We start from the raw sequence: 17,106 nt of genomic DNA on the forward strand, positions 1-17,106 counted from the left end.
GTTAAGAAGCATTCATGCATTCGGGCGAAATTAAAATTCTGAAATATTATATTTCTTGATCGTTTTGGGGATACTGCAAGTCTTGTTGAAGGGATCAATATATATTATATATAACAAGCTCCTTGCAATTGCAATTTATGTAGTGATGAGATTGATATTGCGTACAACCAACCAAACTCCTTTATTGCCTAGTATTCTTCAAATGCATTGAAAGTGTGGGTAAAGTTAAAATAAACCAAGATGGAAACGAATAGAATAAAGGCATGCATATCTGCATTTTGAACATCTAAAAGCCATACAATAAAAAAAAGTTAGAAATAAAAAATATGTTGTAAGTATCAGACCCTTGGAGAATTTCCTTCATATAGGACACAACTACATTCCAAAATAATGGCCAAGCTATGTTCTGTAAGCTTTTACATAACCTACCTACGCCTATGTTAAGAAAACAAATCAGTACACAACAATTTTAGTCATTAGGAGTATAGTCCAAAAGAAAAATCCAAGTAAATTAGTGGCATCAATCATAAATCTAAACAACGTAACATGTGTGTTTTCCTTGTATTGATTAATACTTATATCAACTGAACATCTTATCTTCCACGAACGGTGATAAAAATATTTCGTTTCCCAAACAATGACGAAACCGTGTGTTTCTATATAAAGCCGACCTGTGGGCACACAAATTATTCCAAATCATCATTCACAACCATTTTTTCTTATATCTACCAGAACTATGACATCAACAAACCGGACAGCCCTGACTTTTTTGGTATTAATCTTCTTCTCTGCTACTTGGCTTTCGCACACTACATCTCGGCTGCTCCCTGAAACTTCAAGCTATGAGAGCCACGAACAATGGATGGCTCATTATGGACGCGTGTACAAGGATGCTGATAAGAAAGAACAACGTTCAAAGATTTTTCAAGAGAATGTTCAGTACATAGAGTCATCCAACAGTCTCATGAACAAAGCTTACAAACTAGCAGTCAATGAGTTTGCAGACCTTACAAACCAAGAGTTCACGAGCACAAGGAACCGATTCAAGGCACACGAATGTTCCCCATCGACCTCTGCTTTCAGGTATGAAAATGTGACAGCAGTTCCATCATCAATGGACTGGAGAAAGAAAGGCGCAGTAACACCTGTTAAAGACCAAGGCCAATGTGGTAAGCAAAAACTACTATGGGAATTTCAAACTTGAGACGTAGTCCAAGTACTAATTAAGTTATGTTTGTTAACAAGACCATATTTAAACTCGATATCGCATCATATATGTTTGTAGGGTGTTGCTGGGCGTTTTCAGCTGTGGCAGCTATGGAAGGAATAACCCAACTGAAAACAGGTAAATTGGTCTCTCTATCCGAACAAGAGCTCGTGGACTGCGACACCGGTGGTCAGGATCAGGGATGTGAGGGGGGTCTTATGGACGATGCCTTTGATTTCATCCTAAACAATAAAGGCCTTACTACAGAGAGCAACTACCCGTACAAAGGAGTCGATGGCACCTGCAACAGCAACGAGGAATCTAACCATGCTGCAGCGATTACGGGTCATGAAGATGTTCCTGCTAATAGCGAAAGTGCACTTTTGAAAGCTGTAGCTAGTCAGCCTATTTCTGTGGCCATTGATGCTAGTGGGTCCGACTTCCAATTCTACTCTAGCGGGGTGTTTACAGGAGAATGTGGTACTGAACTAGACCATGGTGTTACTGCGGTTGGTTATGGAGCGAGTGCTGACGGAACTAAATATTGGCTGGTGAAGAACTCTTGGGGAACAAGTTGGGGTCAAGAGGGGTACATAATGATGCAAAGAGATGTTGATGCGCAAGAAGGCCTTTGTGGCATTGCCATGATGGCTTCCTACCCCACTGCATAATTGTGGAACATCAAGAGTAATTATTGTAAATTAAGTGTATTTACGGTTATTTTATTACAATGAAATATGTAAATTACAAAATGTATCCAAAAAATTAAATATTAGTAAGGATGCAATTATATATATATATATATATATATATATATATATATATATATATATATATTATGTATTGGAAAAATTGTGAGCTTGAATGTCTTTTCGTATATGCATATGCTTCTCCGAGTATAGGAAATGTTAAACAAAACACTCACCCATGAAAAACATGTTGAAACGTGTGAATTCTTTTTTGATCAAACGAAGGGTCCAATGAACAATAAATACTTTTGACAAAATAACAAAGTTTACCATAAGTTGGTAGCAGATTCAAGTGCAAAATTCCAAATAATCCAATGTCTCTAAATGATTTGATAATACGAATAACACCCACAATGAAGGACATCATAAATCCGGGAATGCGAATCTGCGGCCCGGATAGATGTGAGACCGGAGTCAAATCCAAGTCGTGCCAATCAAAACACCAACTTTCCTTGAGAATTCCTTGAAATATTTTTGTGGGTGCTAAGTTGCATATGGAAGTAGTGATGAAGTCGTTTTGAGAGCTATGCAATTTATTGGCTAGATGGAAGTAGCTATGAAACCACACATGTTATTTTTAAGAAAACTATTAACATTTACGAATTTATAATAAAAAGAAAAGGAATTTCGTGTATTTATGTTATGTGTATTTATCATGCTGTGTTTTGGCCCATATATGACCGTTTTATATATAGTTCCTTTTGTACATTGTAATTGTTAATATATTATTATTAAAGAAAGAAACCATGTTGTTCTTGAGAACAAATTTTTATTGTATTGATTAGTAGATAAAGATTGTAACAATTGATCGAAAGCCAAAGAACAACTACACAACATCAACCGTTAAATTGGTAGTCCAAAACAGAAAAGCCACAACAAACGGCACTCTTAATGGGATTTAAATAATTGTGGTTGGAATCATTGAGATAATTGCATCTAAACTGTCTTTATAATCAAACCTTCCATAATTTCATAAATAAACTAAAAACTTCTTAATAGTCGGGACATTTTTTATCAATAACTAACGATTCCTAAATGCCATATAATACTTCATTTTTATTTATATTTTCTATGTTTATCACAAAAGAAAGAAATGAATATGAAAATAAGGAAAGCTACATAGAAGAGAACGAAATACAAAACAACCGCACAATAGAAAATGCAAAACATTTCTGGAACTCTGGTATTAGATTCAACAAAATAATTTCATGCATACGGGGGTTTTGGATCGCCTCTAATCGTATCAAAGTCAATTCGTCTCTCCTAATTTTGATCTCTTTCCCCTTACATCCTTCTTGGCATCAACAATCGTAAATCTTTATTTTTAACCTTTTCCGGCAACCATGATCGATACCTCCTCAACATTTTTCTCAACGTTGTTAGTCTGAACTATGATTACTGAGAAGAACTATTTTACACACATAATATTGGGTTCTGTGTTATTTGTATCATATTGACGAAACTTCTCGTAAACTTCTACAACACATTACGATTGTGAGAACAGAAAAATCGACTTGATCGTGAGACTTTCGATCTACGGTATAATCTAACAACTATATTTTATAGATGATCCTAAACCGAATACGACTGCCATGTAGATTTTCGAGAAATCTAAGACCTTCTTTCTTGAAATGTTAAGGGAATTCAAATAGTTGTATACTACCTCTATTCGAGACCGGACTAACAATGACTATTACACCTAAAGCATGTCGGTTACATTTCTCTTAGAATAAATTGATTCGATGGTCGTGTAGTAGATTTTCCTCATGTATGCCGTTAAAGATTTGTGTTGCCATAAAAATGACTACATTGCCAGTACCATTCAACATCCTTCTTTTCTTCTCACTTTCTTTGAAACCTACTCAATGTTGTTATTACAACAACATTGGATGAATAAATTTAGAAATTAACATGATTTCCATCCGGATCACTCATAATCAATCATGGTTTTAACATTAAAGTCTAGCAGACGAAGGAGAAGTTCAAAGCTGAGGAGTCTAGTACCAAAACGGTGATCGACATAACACTTTAATTATTGGTCACCCTTAGCCCCCTTCGTTTATCGGAAAACCTAGGTTTATTGTATATATAAAGAATAACTATCATGTTTGTTTGTTTCATGAGGCGACTCCTAATGAAATGGTATAGAGACTTTGGTTTTAACATACCTCTCACCAGATGGGAGTTGAAAAAAGAATATGGTAATAAAGCTTATAAAAGGTGAAGGACACATATTTCCACTAAGAGAACTTTAGTTCTTCACCCACATACAAACAAGGGGGTTGCATAAGTCCACATTCTGAGAAAATTTTCCGATGAAAAAGATTTTAAATTAGCAAACAATAATAATAGATAATAATAACATAAAATCAAAAGTAACATTTAACATTGTAAATAATTGACGAAAATTTATTATGATTAAAATTACAAAAATGGCTAAATGAACAGTTTTTAAATGTATTTTTTCGTTTGATTTTCCATGATTTCCCTTTAGCACATTTGTACCTTTTCAAACATATTTTCACGATTTCCCTTTATTAACATAGTAAACTTGCTTTTTTCATCACCATTTTAATTTGGCGGGCGTGTGGACAAGTTTCCTACACTAATATTGTGGCAAATGAGCTTGGAAGGGGTGAGTTCGCACAGATCATTGTTGGTGCACACTATTTGTTTTAATTCTCTTTTGTGGGGAGGTTTTGTCAAATGAGTAATATTGGAGTATCACGTCGTGACAGCCGACTTCAGTGGAAAATTCAGACATCGGACATCATTCATTGATTCTGAAAAGTGGCCGTTAAGAAGCATTCATGCATTCGGGCGAAATTAAAATTCTGAAATATTATATTTCTTGATCGTTTTGGGGATACTGCAAGTCTTGTTGAAGGGATCAATATATATTATATATAACAAGCTCCTTGCAATTGCAATTTATGTAGTGATGAGATTGATATTGCGTACAACCAACCAAACTCCTTTATTGCCTAGTATTCTTCAAATGCATTGAAAGTGTGGGTAAAGTTAAAATAAACCAAGATGGAAACGAATAGAATAAAGGCATGCATATCTGCATTTTGAACATCTAAAAGCCATACAATAAAAAAAAGTTAGAAATAAAAAATATGTTGTAAGTATCAGACCCTTGGAGAATTTCCTTCATATAGGACACAACTACATTCCAAAATAATGGCCAAGCTATGTTCTGTAAGCTTTTACATAACCTACCTACGCCTATGTTAAGAAAACAAATCAGTACACAACAATTTTAGTCATTAGGAGTATAGTCCAAAAGAAAAATCCAAGTAAATTAGTGGCATCAATCATAAATCTAAACAACGTAACATGTGTGTTTTCCTTGTATTGATTAATACTTATATCAACTGAACATCTTATCTTCCACGAACGGTGATAAAAAAATTTCGTTTCCCAAACAATGACGAAACCGTGTGTTTCTATATAAAGCCGACCTGTGGGCACACAAATTATTCCAAATCATCATTCACAACCATTTTTTCTTATATCTACCAGAACTATGACATCAACAAACCGGACAGCCCTGACTTTTTTGGTATTAATCTTCTTCTCTGCTACTTGGCTTTCGCACACTACATCTCGGCTGCTCCCTGAAACTTCAAGCTATGAGAGCCACGAACAATGGATGGCTCATTATGGACGCGTGTACAAGGATGCGGATGAGAAAGAACAACGTTCAAAGATTTTTCAAGAGAATGTTCAGTACATAGAGTCATCCAACAGTCTCATGAACAAAGCTTACAAACTAGCAGTCAATGAGTTTGCAGACCTTACAAACCAAGAGTTCACGAGCACAAGGAACCGATTCAAGGCACACGAATGTTCCCCATCGACCTCTGCTTTCAGGTATGAAAATGTGACAGCAGTTCCATCATCAATGGACTGGAGAAAGAAAGGCGCAGTAACACCTGTTAAAGACCAAGGCCAATGTGGTAAGCAAAAACTACTATGGGAATTTCAAACTTGAGACGTAGTCCAAGTACTAATTAAGTTATGTTTGTTAACAAGACCATATTTAAACTCGATATCGCATCATATATGTTTGTAGGGTGTTGCTGGGCGTTTTCAGCTGTGGCAGCTATGGAAGGAATAACCCAACTGAAAACAGGTAAATTGGTCTCTCTATCCGAACAAGAGCTCGTGGACTGCGACACCGGTGGTCAGGATCAGGGATGTGAGGGGGGTCTTATGGACGATGCCTTTGATTTCATCCTAACAATAAAGGCCTTACTACAGAGAGCAACTACCCGTACAAAGGAGTCGATGGCACCTGCAACAGCAACGAGGAATCTAACCATGCTGCAGCGATTACGGGTCATGAAGATGTTCCTGCTAATAGCGAAAGTGCACTTTTGAAAGCTGTAGCTAGTCAGCCTATTTCTGTGGCCATTGATGCTAGTGGGTCCGACTTCCAATTCTACTCTAGCGGGGTGTTTACAGGAGAATGTGGTACTGAACTAGACCATGGTGTTACTGCGGTTGGTTATGGAGCGAGTGCTGACGGAACTAAATATTGGCTGGTGAAGAACTCTTGGGGAACAAGTTGGGGTCAAGAGGGGTACATAATGATGCAAAGAGATGTTGATGCGCAAGAAGGCCTTTGTGGCATTGCCATGATGGCTTCCTACCCCACTGCATAATTGTGGAACATCAAGAGTAATTATTGTAAATTAAGTGTATTTACGGTTATTTTATTACAATGAAATATGTAAATTACAAAATGTATCCAAAAAATTAAATATTAGTAAGGATGCAATTATATATATATATATATATATATATATATATATATATATATATTATGTATTGGAAAAATTGTGAGCTTGAATGTCTTTTCGGATATGCATATGCTTCTCCGAGTATAGGAAATGTTGAACAAAACACTCACCCATGAAAAACATGTTGAAACGTGTGAATTCTTTTTTGATCAAACGAAGGGTCCAATGAACAATAAATACTTTTGACAAAATAACAAAGTTTACCATAAGTTGGTAGCAGATTCAAGTGCAAAATTCCAAATAATCCAATGTCTCTAAATGATTTGATAATACGAATAACACCCACAATGAAGGACATCATAAATTCGGGAATGCGAATCTGCGGGCCAGATAGATGTGAGACCGGAGTCAAATCCACGTCGTGTCAATCAAAACACCAACTTTCCTTGAGAATTCCTTGAAATATTTTTGTGGGTGCTAAGTTGCATATGGAAGTAGTGATGAAGTCGTTTTGAGAGCTATGCAATTTATTGGCTAGATGGAAGTAGCTATGAAACCACACATGTTATTTTTAAGAAAACTATTAACATTTACGAATTTATAATAAAAAGAAAAGGAATTTCGTGTATTTATGTTATGTGTATTTATCATGTTGTGTTTTGGCCCATATATGACCGTTTTATATATAGTTCCTTTTGTACATTGTAATTGTTAATATATTATTATTAAAGAAAGAAATCATGTTGTTCTTGAGAACAAATTTTTATTGTATTGATTAGTAGATAAAGATTGTAACAATTGATCGAAAGCCAAAGAACAACTACACAACATCAACCGTTAAATTGGTAGTCCAAAACAGAAAAGCCACAACAAACGGCACTCTTAATGGGATTTAAATAATTGTGGTTGGAATCATTGAGATAATTGCATCTAAACTGTCTTTATAATCAAACCTTCCATAATTTCATAAATAAACTAAAAACTTCTTAATAGTCGGGACATTTTTTATCAATAACTAACGATTCCTAAATGCCATATAATACTTCATTTTTATTTTTATTTTCTATGTTTATCACAAAAGAAAGAAATGAATATGAAAATAAGAAAAGCTACATAGAAGAGAACGAAATACAAAACAACCGCACAATAGAAAATGCAAAACATTTCTGGAACTCTGGTATTAGATTCAACAAAATAATTTCATGCATACTGGGGTTTTGGATCGCCTCTAATCGTATCAAAGTCAATTCGTCTTTCCTAATTTTGATCTCTTTCCCCTTACATCCTTCTTGGCATCAACAATCGTAAATCTTTATTTTTAACCTTTTCCGGCAACCATGATCGATACCTCCTCAACATTTTTCTCAACCTTGTTAGTCTGAACTATGATTACTGAGAAGAACTATTTTACACACATAATATTGGGTTCTGTGTTATTTGTATCATATTGACGAAACTTTTCGTAAACTTCTACAACACATTACGATTGTGAGAGCAGAAAAATCGACTTGATCATGAGACTTTCGATCTACGGTATAATCTAACAACTATATTTTATAGATGATCCTAAACCGAATACGACTGCCATGTAGATTTTCGAGAAATCTAAGACCTTCTTTCTTGAAATGTTAAGGGAATTCAAATAGTTGTATACTACCTCTATTCGAGACCGGACTAACAATGACTATTACACCTAAAGCATGTCGGTTACATTTCTCTTAGAATAAATTGATTCGATGGTCGTGTAGTAGATTTTCCTCATGTATGCCGTTAAAGATTTGTGTTGCCATAAAAATGACTACATTGCCAGTACCATTCAACATCCTTCTTTTCTTCTCACTTTCTTTGAAACCTACTCAATGTTGTTATTACAACAACATCGGATGAATAAATTTAGAAATTAACATGATTTCCATCCGGATCACTCATAATCAATCATGGTTTTAACATTAAAGTCTAGCAGACGAAGGAGAAGTTCAAAGCTGAGGAGTCTAGTACCAAAACGGTGATCGACATAACACTTTAATTATTGGTCACCCTTAGCCCCCTTCGTTTATCGGAAAACCTAGGTTTATTGTATATATAAAGAATAACTATCATGTTTGTTTGTTTCATGAGGCGACTCCTAATGAAATGGTATAGAGACTTTGGTTTTAACATACCTCTCACCAGATGGGAGTTGAAAAAAGAATATGGTAATAAAGCTTATAAAAGGTGAAGGACACATATTTCCACTAAGAGAACTTTAGTTCTTCACCCACATACAAACAAGGGGGTTGCATAAGTCCACATTCTGAGAAAATTTTCCGATGAAAAAGATTTTAAATTAGCAAACAATAATAATAGATAATAATAACATAAAATCAAAAGTAACATTTAACATTGTAAATAATTGACGAAAATTTATTATGATTAAAATTACAAAAATGGCTAAATGAACAGTTTTTAAATGTATTTTTTCGTTTGATTTTCCATGATTTCCCTTTAGCACATTTGTACCTTTTCAAACATATTTTCACGATTTCCCTTTATTAACATAGTAAACTTGCTTTTTTCATCACCATTTTAATTTGGCGGGCGTGTGGACAAGTTTCCTACACTAATATTGTGGCAAATGAGCTTGGAAGGGGTGAGTTCGCACAGATCATTGTTGGTGCACACTATTCGTTTTAATTCTCTTTTGTGGGGAGGTTTTGTCAAATGAGTAATATTGGAGTATCACGTCGTGACAGCCGACTTCAGTGGAAAATTCAGACATCGGACATCATTCATTGATTCTGAAAAGTGGCTGTTAAGAAGCATTCATGCATTCGGGCGAAATTAAAATTCTGAAATATTATATTTCTTGATCGTTTTGGGGATACTGCAAGTCTTGTTGAAGGGATCAATATATATTATATATAACAAGCTCCTTGCAATTGCAATTTATGTAGTGATGAGATTGATATTGCGTACAACCAACCAAACTCCTTTATTGCCTAGTATTCTTCAAATGCATTGAAAGTGTGGGTAAAGTTAAAATAAACCAAGATGGAAACGAATAGAATAAAGGCATGCATATCTGCATTTTGAACATCTAAAAGCCATACAATAAAAAAAAGTTAGAAATAAAAAATATGTTGTAAGTATCAGACCCTTGGAGAATTTCCTTCATATAGGACACAACTACATTCCAAAATAATGGCCAAGCTATGTTCTGTAAGCTTTTACATAACCTACCTACGCCTATGTTAAGAAAACAAATCAGTACACAACAATTTTAGTCATTAGGAGTATAGTCCAAAAGAAAAATCCAAGTAAATTAGTGGCATCAATCATAAATCTAAACAACGTAACATGTGTGTTTTCCTTGTATTGATTAATACTTATATCAACTGAACATCTTATCTTCCACGAACGGTGATAAAAATATTTCGTTTCCCAAACAATGACGAAACCGTGTGTTTCTATATAAAGCCGACCTGTGGGCACACAAATTATTCCAAATCATCATTCACAACCATTTTTTCTTATATCTACCAGAACTATGACATCAACAAACCGGACAGCCCTGACTTTTTTGGTATTAATCTTCTTCTCTGCTACTTTGCTTTCGCACACTACATCTCGGCTGCTCCCTGAAACTTCAAGCTATGAGAGCCACGAACAATGGATGGCTCGTTATGGACGCGTGTACAAGGATGCTGATGAGAAAGAACAACGTTCAAAGATTTTTCAAGAGAATGTTCAGTACATAGAGTCATCCAACAGTCTCATGAACAAAGCTTACAAACTAGCAGTCAATGAGTTTGCAGACCTTACAAACCAAGAGTTCACGAGCACAAGGAACCGATTCAAGGCACACGAATGTTCCCCATCGACCTCTGCTTTCAGGTATGAAAATGTGACAGCAGTTCCATCATCAATGGACTGGAGAAAGAAAGGCGCAGTAACACCTGTTAAAGACCAAGGCCAATGTGGTAAGCAAAAACTACTATGGGAATTTCAAACTTGAGACGTAGTCCAAGTACTAATTAAGTTATGTTTGTTAACAAGACCATATTTAAACTCGATATCGCATCATATATGTTTGTAGGGTGTTGCTGGGCGTTTTCAGCTGTGGCAGCTATGGAAGGAATAACCCAACTGAAAACAGGTAAATTGGTCTCTCTATCCGAACAAGAGCTCGTGGACTGCGACACCGGTGGTCAGGATCAGGGATGTGAGGGGGGTCTTATGGACGATGCCTTTGATTTCATCCTAAACAATAAAGGCCTTACTACAGGGAGCAACTACCCGTACAAAGGAGTCGATGGCACCTGCAACAGCAACGAGGAATCTAACCATGCTGCAGCGATTACGGGTCATGAAGATGTTCCTGCTAATAGCGAAAGTGCACTTTTGAAAGCTGTAGCTAGTCAGCCTATTTCTGTGGCCATTGATGCTAGTGGGTCCGACTTCCAATTCTACTCTAGCGGGGTGTTTACAGGAGAATGTGGTACTGAACTAGACCATGGTGTTACTGCGGTTGGTTATGGAGCGAGTGCTGATGGAACTAAATATTGGCTGGTGAAGAACTCTTGGGGAACAAGTTGGGGTCAAGAGGGGTACATAATGATGCAAAGAGATGTTGATGCGCAAGAAGGCCTTTGTGGCATTGCCATGATGGCTTCCTACCCCACTGCATAATTGTGGAACATCAAGAGTAATTATTGTAAATTAAGTGTATTTACGGTTATTTTATTACAATGAAATATGTAAATTACAAAATGTATCCAAAAAATTAAATATTAGTAAGGATGCAATTATATATATATATATATATATATATATATATATATATTATGTATTGGAAAAATTGTGAGCTTGAATGTCTTTTCGTATATGCATATGCTTCTCCGAGTATAGGAAATGTTGAACAAAACACTCACCCATGAAAAACATGTTGAAACGTGTGAATTCTTTTTTGATCAAACGAAGGGTCCAATGAACAATAAATACTTTTGACAAAATAACAAAGTTTACCATAAGTTGGTAGCAGATTCAAGTGCAAAATTCCAAATAATCCAATGTCTCTAAATGATTTGATAATACGAATAACACCCACAATGAAGGACATCATAAATTCGGGAATGCGAATCTGCGGGCCAGATAGATGTGAGACCGGAGTCAAATCCACGTCGTGTCAATCAAAACACCAACTTTCCTTGAGAATTCCTTGAAATATTTTTGTGGGTGCTAAGTTGCATATGGAAGTAGTGATGAAGTCGTTTTGAGAGCTATGCAATTTATTGGCTAGATGGAAGTAGCTATGAAACCACACATGTTATTTTTAAGAAAACTATTAACATTTACGAATTTATAATAAAAAGAAAAGGAATTTCGTGTATTTATGTTATGTGTATTTATCATGCTGTGTTTTGGCCCATATATGACCGTTTTATATATAGTTCCTTTTGTACATTGTAATTGTTAATATATTATTATTAAAGAAAGAAATCATGTTGTTCTTGAGAACAAATTTTTATTGTATTGATTAGTAGATAAAGATTGTAACAATTGATCGAAAGCCAAAGAACAACTACACAACATCAACCGTTAAATTGGTAGTCCAAAACAGAAAAGCCACAACAAACGGCACTCTTAATGGGATTTAAATAATTGTGGTTGGAATCATTGAGATAATTGCATCTAAACTGTCTTTATAATCAAACCTTCCATAATTTCATAAATAAACTAAAAACTTCTTAATAGTCGGGACATTTTTTATCAATAACTAACGATTCCTAAATGCCATATAATACTTCATTTTTATTTATATTTTCTATGTTTATCACAAAAGAAAGAAATGAATATGAAAATAAGAAAAGCTACATAGAAGAGAACGAAATACAAAACAACCGCACAATAGAAAATGCAAAACATTTCTGGAACTCTGGTATTAGATTCAACAAAATAATTTCATGCATACTGGGGTTTTGGATCGCCTCTAATCGTATCAAAGTCAATTCGTCTCTCCTAATTTTGATCTCTTTCCCCTTACATCCTTCTTGGCATCAACAATCGTAAATCTTTATTTTTAACCTTTTCCGGCAACCATGATCAATACATCCTCAACATTTTTCTCAACCTTGTTAGTCTGAACTATGATTACTGAGAAGAACTATTTTACACACATAATATTGGGTTCTGTGTTATTTGTATCATATTGACGAAACTTCTCGTAAACTTCTACAACACATTACGATTGTGAGAGCAGAAAAATCGACTTGATCGTGAGACTTTCGATCTATGGTATAATCTAACAACTATATTTTATAGATGATCCTAAACCGAATACGACTGCCATGTAGATTTTCGAGAAATCTAAGACCTTCTTTCTTGAAATGTTAAGGGAATTCAAATAGTTGTATACTACCTCTATTCGAGACCGGACTAACAATGACTATTACACCTAAAGCATGTCGGTTACATTTCTCTTAGAATAAATTGATTCGATGGTCGTGTAGTAGATTTTCCTCATGTATGCCGTTAAAGATTTGTGTTGCCATAAAAATGACTACATTGCCAGTACCATTCAACATCCTTCTTTTCTTCTCACTTTCTTTGAAACCTACTCAATGTTGTTATTACAACAACATCGGATGAATAAATTTAGAAATTAACATGATTTCCATCCGGATCACTCATAATCAATCATGGTTTTAACATTAAAGTCTAGCAGACGAAGGAGAAGTTCAAAGCTGAGGAGTCTAGTACCAAAACGGTGATCGACATAACACTTTAATTATTGGTCACCCTTAGCCCCCTTCGTTTATCGGAAAACCTAGGTTTATTGTATATATAAAGAATAACTATCATGTTTGTTTGTTTCATGAGGCGACTCCTAATGAAATGGTATAGAGACTTTGGTTTTAACATACCTCTCACCAGATGAGAGTTGAAAAAAGAATATGGTAATAAAGCTTATAAAAGGTGAAGGACACATATTTCCACTAAGAGAACTTTAGTTCTTCACCCACATACAAACAAGGGGGTTGCATAAGTCCACATTCTGAGAAAATTTTCCGATGAAAAAGATTTTAAATTAGCAAACAATAATAATAGATAATAATAACATAAAATCAAAAGTAACATTTAACATTGTAAATAATTGACGAAAATTTATTATGATTAAAATTACAAAAATGGATAAATGAACAGTTTTTAAATGTATTTTTTTGTTTGATTTTCCATGATTTCCCTTTAGCACATTTGTACCTTTTCAAACATATTTTCACGATTTCCCTTTATTAACATAGTAAACTTGCTTTTTTCATCACCATTTTAATTTGGCGGGCGTGTGGACAAGTTTCCTACACTAATATTGTGGCAAATGAGCTTGGAAGGGGTGAGTTCGCACAAGATCATTGTTGGTGCACACTATTCGTTTTAATTCTCTTTTGTGGGGAGGTTTTGTCAAATGAGTAATATTGGAGTATCACGTCGTGACAGCCGACTTCAGTGGAAAATTCAGACATCGGACATCATTCATTGATTCTGAAAAGTGGCCGTTAAGAAGCATTCATGCATTCGGGCGAAATTAAAATTCTGAAATATTATATTTCTTGATCGTTTTGGGGATACTGCAAGTCTTGTTGAAGGGATCAATATATATTATATATAACAAGCTCCTTGCAATTGCAATTTATGTAGTGATGAGATTGATATTGCGTACAACCAACCAAACTCCTTTATTGCCTAGTATTCTTCAAATGCATTGAAAGTGTGGGTAAAGTTAAAATAAACCAAGATGGAAACGAATAGAATAAAGGCATCCATATCTGCATTTTTAACATCTAAAAGCCATACAATAAAAAAAAGTTAGAAATAAAAAATATGTTGTAAGTATCAGACCCTTGGAGAATTTCCTTCATATAGGACACAACTACATTCCAAAATAATGGCCAAGCTATGTTCTGTAAGCTTTTACATAACCTACCTACGCCTATGTTAAGAAAACAAATCAGTACACAACAATTTTAGTCATTAGGAGTATAGTCCAAAAGAAAAATCCAAGTAAATTAGTGGCATCAATCATAAATCTAAACAACGTAACATGTGTGTTTTCCTTGTATTGATTAATACTTATATCAACTGAACATCTTATCTTCCACGAACGGTGATAAAAATATTTTGTTTCCCAAACAATGACGAAACCGTGTGTTTCTATATAAAGCCGACCTGTGGGCACACAAATTATTCCAAATCATCATTCACAACCATTTTTTCTTATATCTACCAGAACTATGACATCAACAAACCGGACAGCCCTGACTTTTTTGGTATTAATCTTCTTCTCTGCTACTTTGCTTTCGCACACTACATCTCGGCTGCTCCCTGAAACTTCAAGCTATGAGAGCCACGAACAATGGATGGCTCGTTATGGACGCGTGTACAAGGATGCTGATGAGAAAGAACAACGTTCAAAGATTTTTCAAGAGAATGTTCAGTACATAGAGTCATCCAACAGTCTCCTGAACAAAGCTTACAAACTAGCAGTCAATGAGTTTGCAGACCTTACAAACCAAGAGTTCACGAGCACAAGGAACCGATTCAAGGCACACGAATGTTCCCCATCGACCTCTGCTTTCAGGTATGAAAATGTGACAGCAGTTCCATCATCAATGGACTGGAGAAAGAAAGGCGCAGTAACACCTGTTAAAGACCAAGGCCAATGTGGTAAGCAAAAACTACTATGGGAATTTCAAACTTGAGACGTAGTCCAAGTACTAATTAAGTTATGTTTGTTAACAAGACCATATTTAAACTCGATATCGCATCATATATGTTTGTAGGGTGTTGCTGGGCGTTTTCAGCTGTGGCAGCTATGGAAGGAATAACCCAACTGAAAACAGGTAAATTGGTCTCTCTATCCGAACAAGAGCTCGTGGACTGCGACACCGGTGGTCAGGATCAGGGATGTGAGGGGGGTCTTATGGACGATGCCTTTGATTTCATCCTAAACAATAAAGGCCTTACTACAGGGAGCAACTACCCGTACAAAGGAGTCGATGGCACCTGCAACAGCAACGAGGAATCTAACCATGCTGCAGCGATTACGGGTCATGAAGATGTTCCTGCTAATAGCGAAAGTGCACTTTTGAAAGCTGTAGCTAGTCAGCCTATTTCTGTGGCCATTGATGCTAGTGGGTCCGACTTCCAATTCTACTCTAGCGGGGTGTTTACAGGAGAATGTGGTACTGAACTAGACCATGGTGTTACTGCGGTTGGTTATGGAGCGAGTGCTGATGGAACTAAATATTGGCTGGTGAAGAACTCTTGGGGAACAAGTTGGGGTCAAGAGGGGTACATAATGATGCAAAGAGATGTTGATGCGCAAGAAGGCCTTTGTGGCATTGCCATGATGGCTTCCTACCCCACTGCATAATTGTGGAACATCAAGAGTAATTATTGTAAATTAAGTGTATTTACGGTTATTTTATTACAATGAAATATGTAAATTACAAAATGTATCCAAAAAATTAAATATTAGTAAGGATGCAATTATATATATATATATATATATATATATATATATATATATATATATATATATATATATATATATATATATATATATTATGTATTGGAAAAATTGTGAGCTTGAATGTCTTTTCGTATATGCATATGCTTCTCCGAGTATAGGAAATGTTGAACAAAACACTCACCCATGAAAAACATGTTGAAACGTGTGAATTCTTTTTTGATCAAACGAAGGGTCCAATGAACAATAAATACTTTTGACAAAATAACAAAGTTTACCATAAGTTGGTAGCAGATTCAAGTGCAAAATTCCAAATAATCCAATGTCTCTAAATGATTTGATAATACGAATAACACCCACAATGAAGGACATCATAAATTCGGGAATGCGAATCTGCGGGCCAGATAGATGTGAGACCGGAGTCAAATCCACGTCGTGTCAATCAAAACACCAACTTTCCTTGAGAATTCCTTGAAATATTTTTGTGGGTGCTAAGTTGCATATGGAAGTAGTGATGAAGTCGTTTTGAGAGCTATGCAATTTATTGGCTAGATGGAAGTAGCTATGAAACCACACATGTTATTTTTAAGAAAACTATTAACATTTACGAATTTATAATAAAAAGAAAAGGAATTTTGTGTATTTATGTTATGTGTATTTATCATGCTGTGTTTTGGCCCATATATGACCGTTTTATATATAGTTCCTTTTGTACATTGTAATTGTTAATATATTATTATTAAAGAAAGAAATCATGTTGTTCTTGAGAACAAATTTTTATTGTATTGATTAGTAGATAAAGATTGTAACAATTGATCGAAAGCCAAAGAACAACTACACAACATCAACCGTTAAATTGGTAGTCCAAAACAGAAAAGCCACAACAAACGGCAC

At 35.2% G+C, this 17,106-nt stretch overlaps 3 protein-coding genes and 1 pseudogene across 3 annotated transcripts; all 4 read left to right on the forward strand.

Moving 5' to 3' along the window:
- Nucleotides 1–736: 736 nt before the first annotated feature.
- Nucleotides 737–1,878, forward strand: LOC145132448 (senescence-specific cysteine protease SAG39-like). The gene is made up of 2 exons (XM_079067230.1): nucleotides 737–1,169; nucleotides 1,286–1,878. Exons 1-2 carry the CDS (start codon nucleotides 737–739, stop codon nucleotides 1,876–1,878), a joined length of 1,026 nt encoding a protein of 341 aa, XP_078923356.1.
- Nucleotides 1,879–5,488: 3,610 nt separating this feature from the next.
- On the forward strand, nucleotides 5,489–6,629 carry LOC145131310 (senescence-specific cysteine protease SAG12 pseudogene; annotated as a pseudogene).
- A 3,604-nt stretch (nucleotides 6,630–10,233) lies between these two features.
- LOC145132693 (senescence-specific cysteine protease SAG39-like) lies at nucleotides 10,234–11,375 on the forward strand. The gene is made up of 2 exons (XM_079067584.1): nucleotides 10,234–10,666; nucleotides 10,783–11,375. The coding sequence occupies exons 1-2, from the start codon at nucleotides 10,234–10,236 to the stop codon at nucleotides 11,373–11,375; spliced, it is 1,026 nt and encodes a 341-aa protein (XP_078923710.1).
- A 3,599-nt stretch (nucleotides 11,376–14,974) lies between these two features.
- Nucleotides 14,975–16,116, forward strand: LOC145132922 (senescence-specific cysteine protease SAG39-like). Its single transcript, XM_079067874.1, has 2 exons — nucleotides 14,975–15,407; nucleotides 15,524–16,116. Exons 1-2 carry the CDS (start codon nucleotides 14,975–14,977, stop codon nucleotides 16,114–16,116), a joined length of 1,026 nt encoding a protein of 341 aa, XP_078924000.1.
- Nucleotides 16,117–17,106: the final 990 nt, after the last annotated feature.

Source organism: Lactuca virosa, chromosome 8 (assembly GCF_052849685.1).
Source record: "Lactuca virosa cultivar CGN04683 chromosome 8, Lactuca_virosa_CGN04683_v6, whole genome shotgun sequence".
Taxonomy (NCBI): Eukaryota; Viridiplantae; Streptophyta; class Magnoliopsida; order Asterales; family Asteraceae; genus Lactuca; species Lactuca virosa.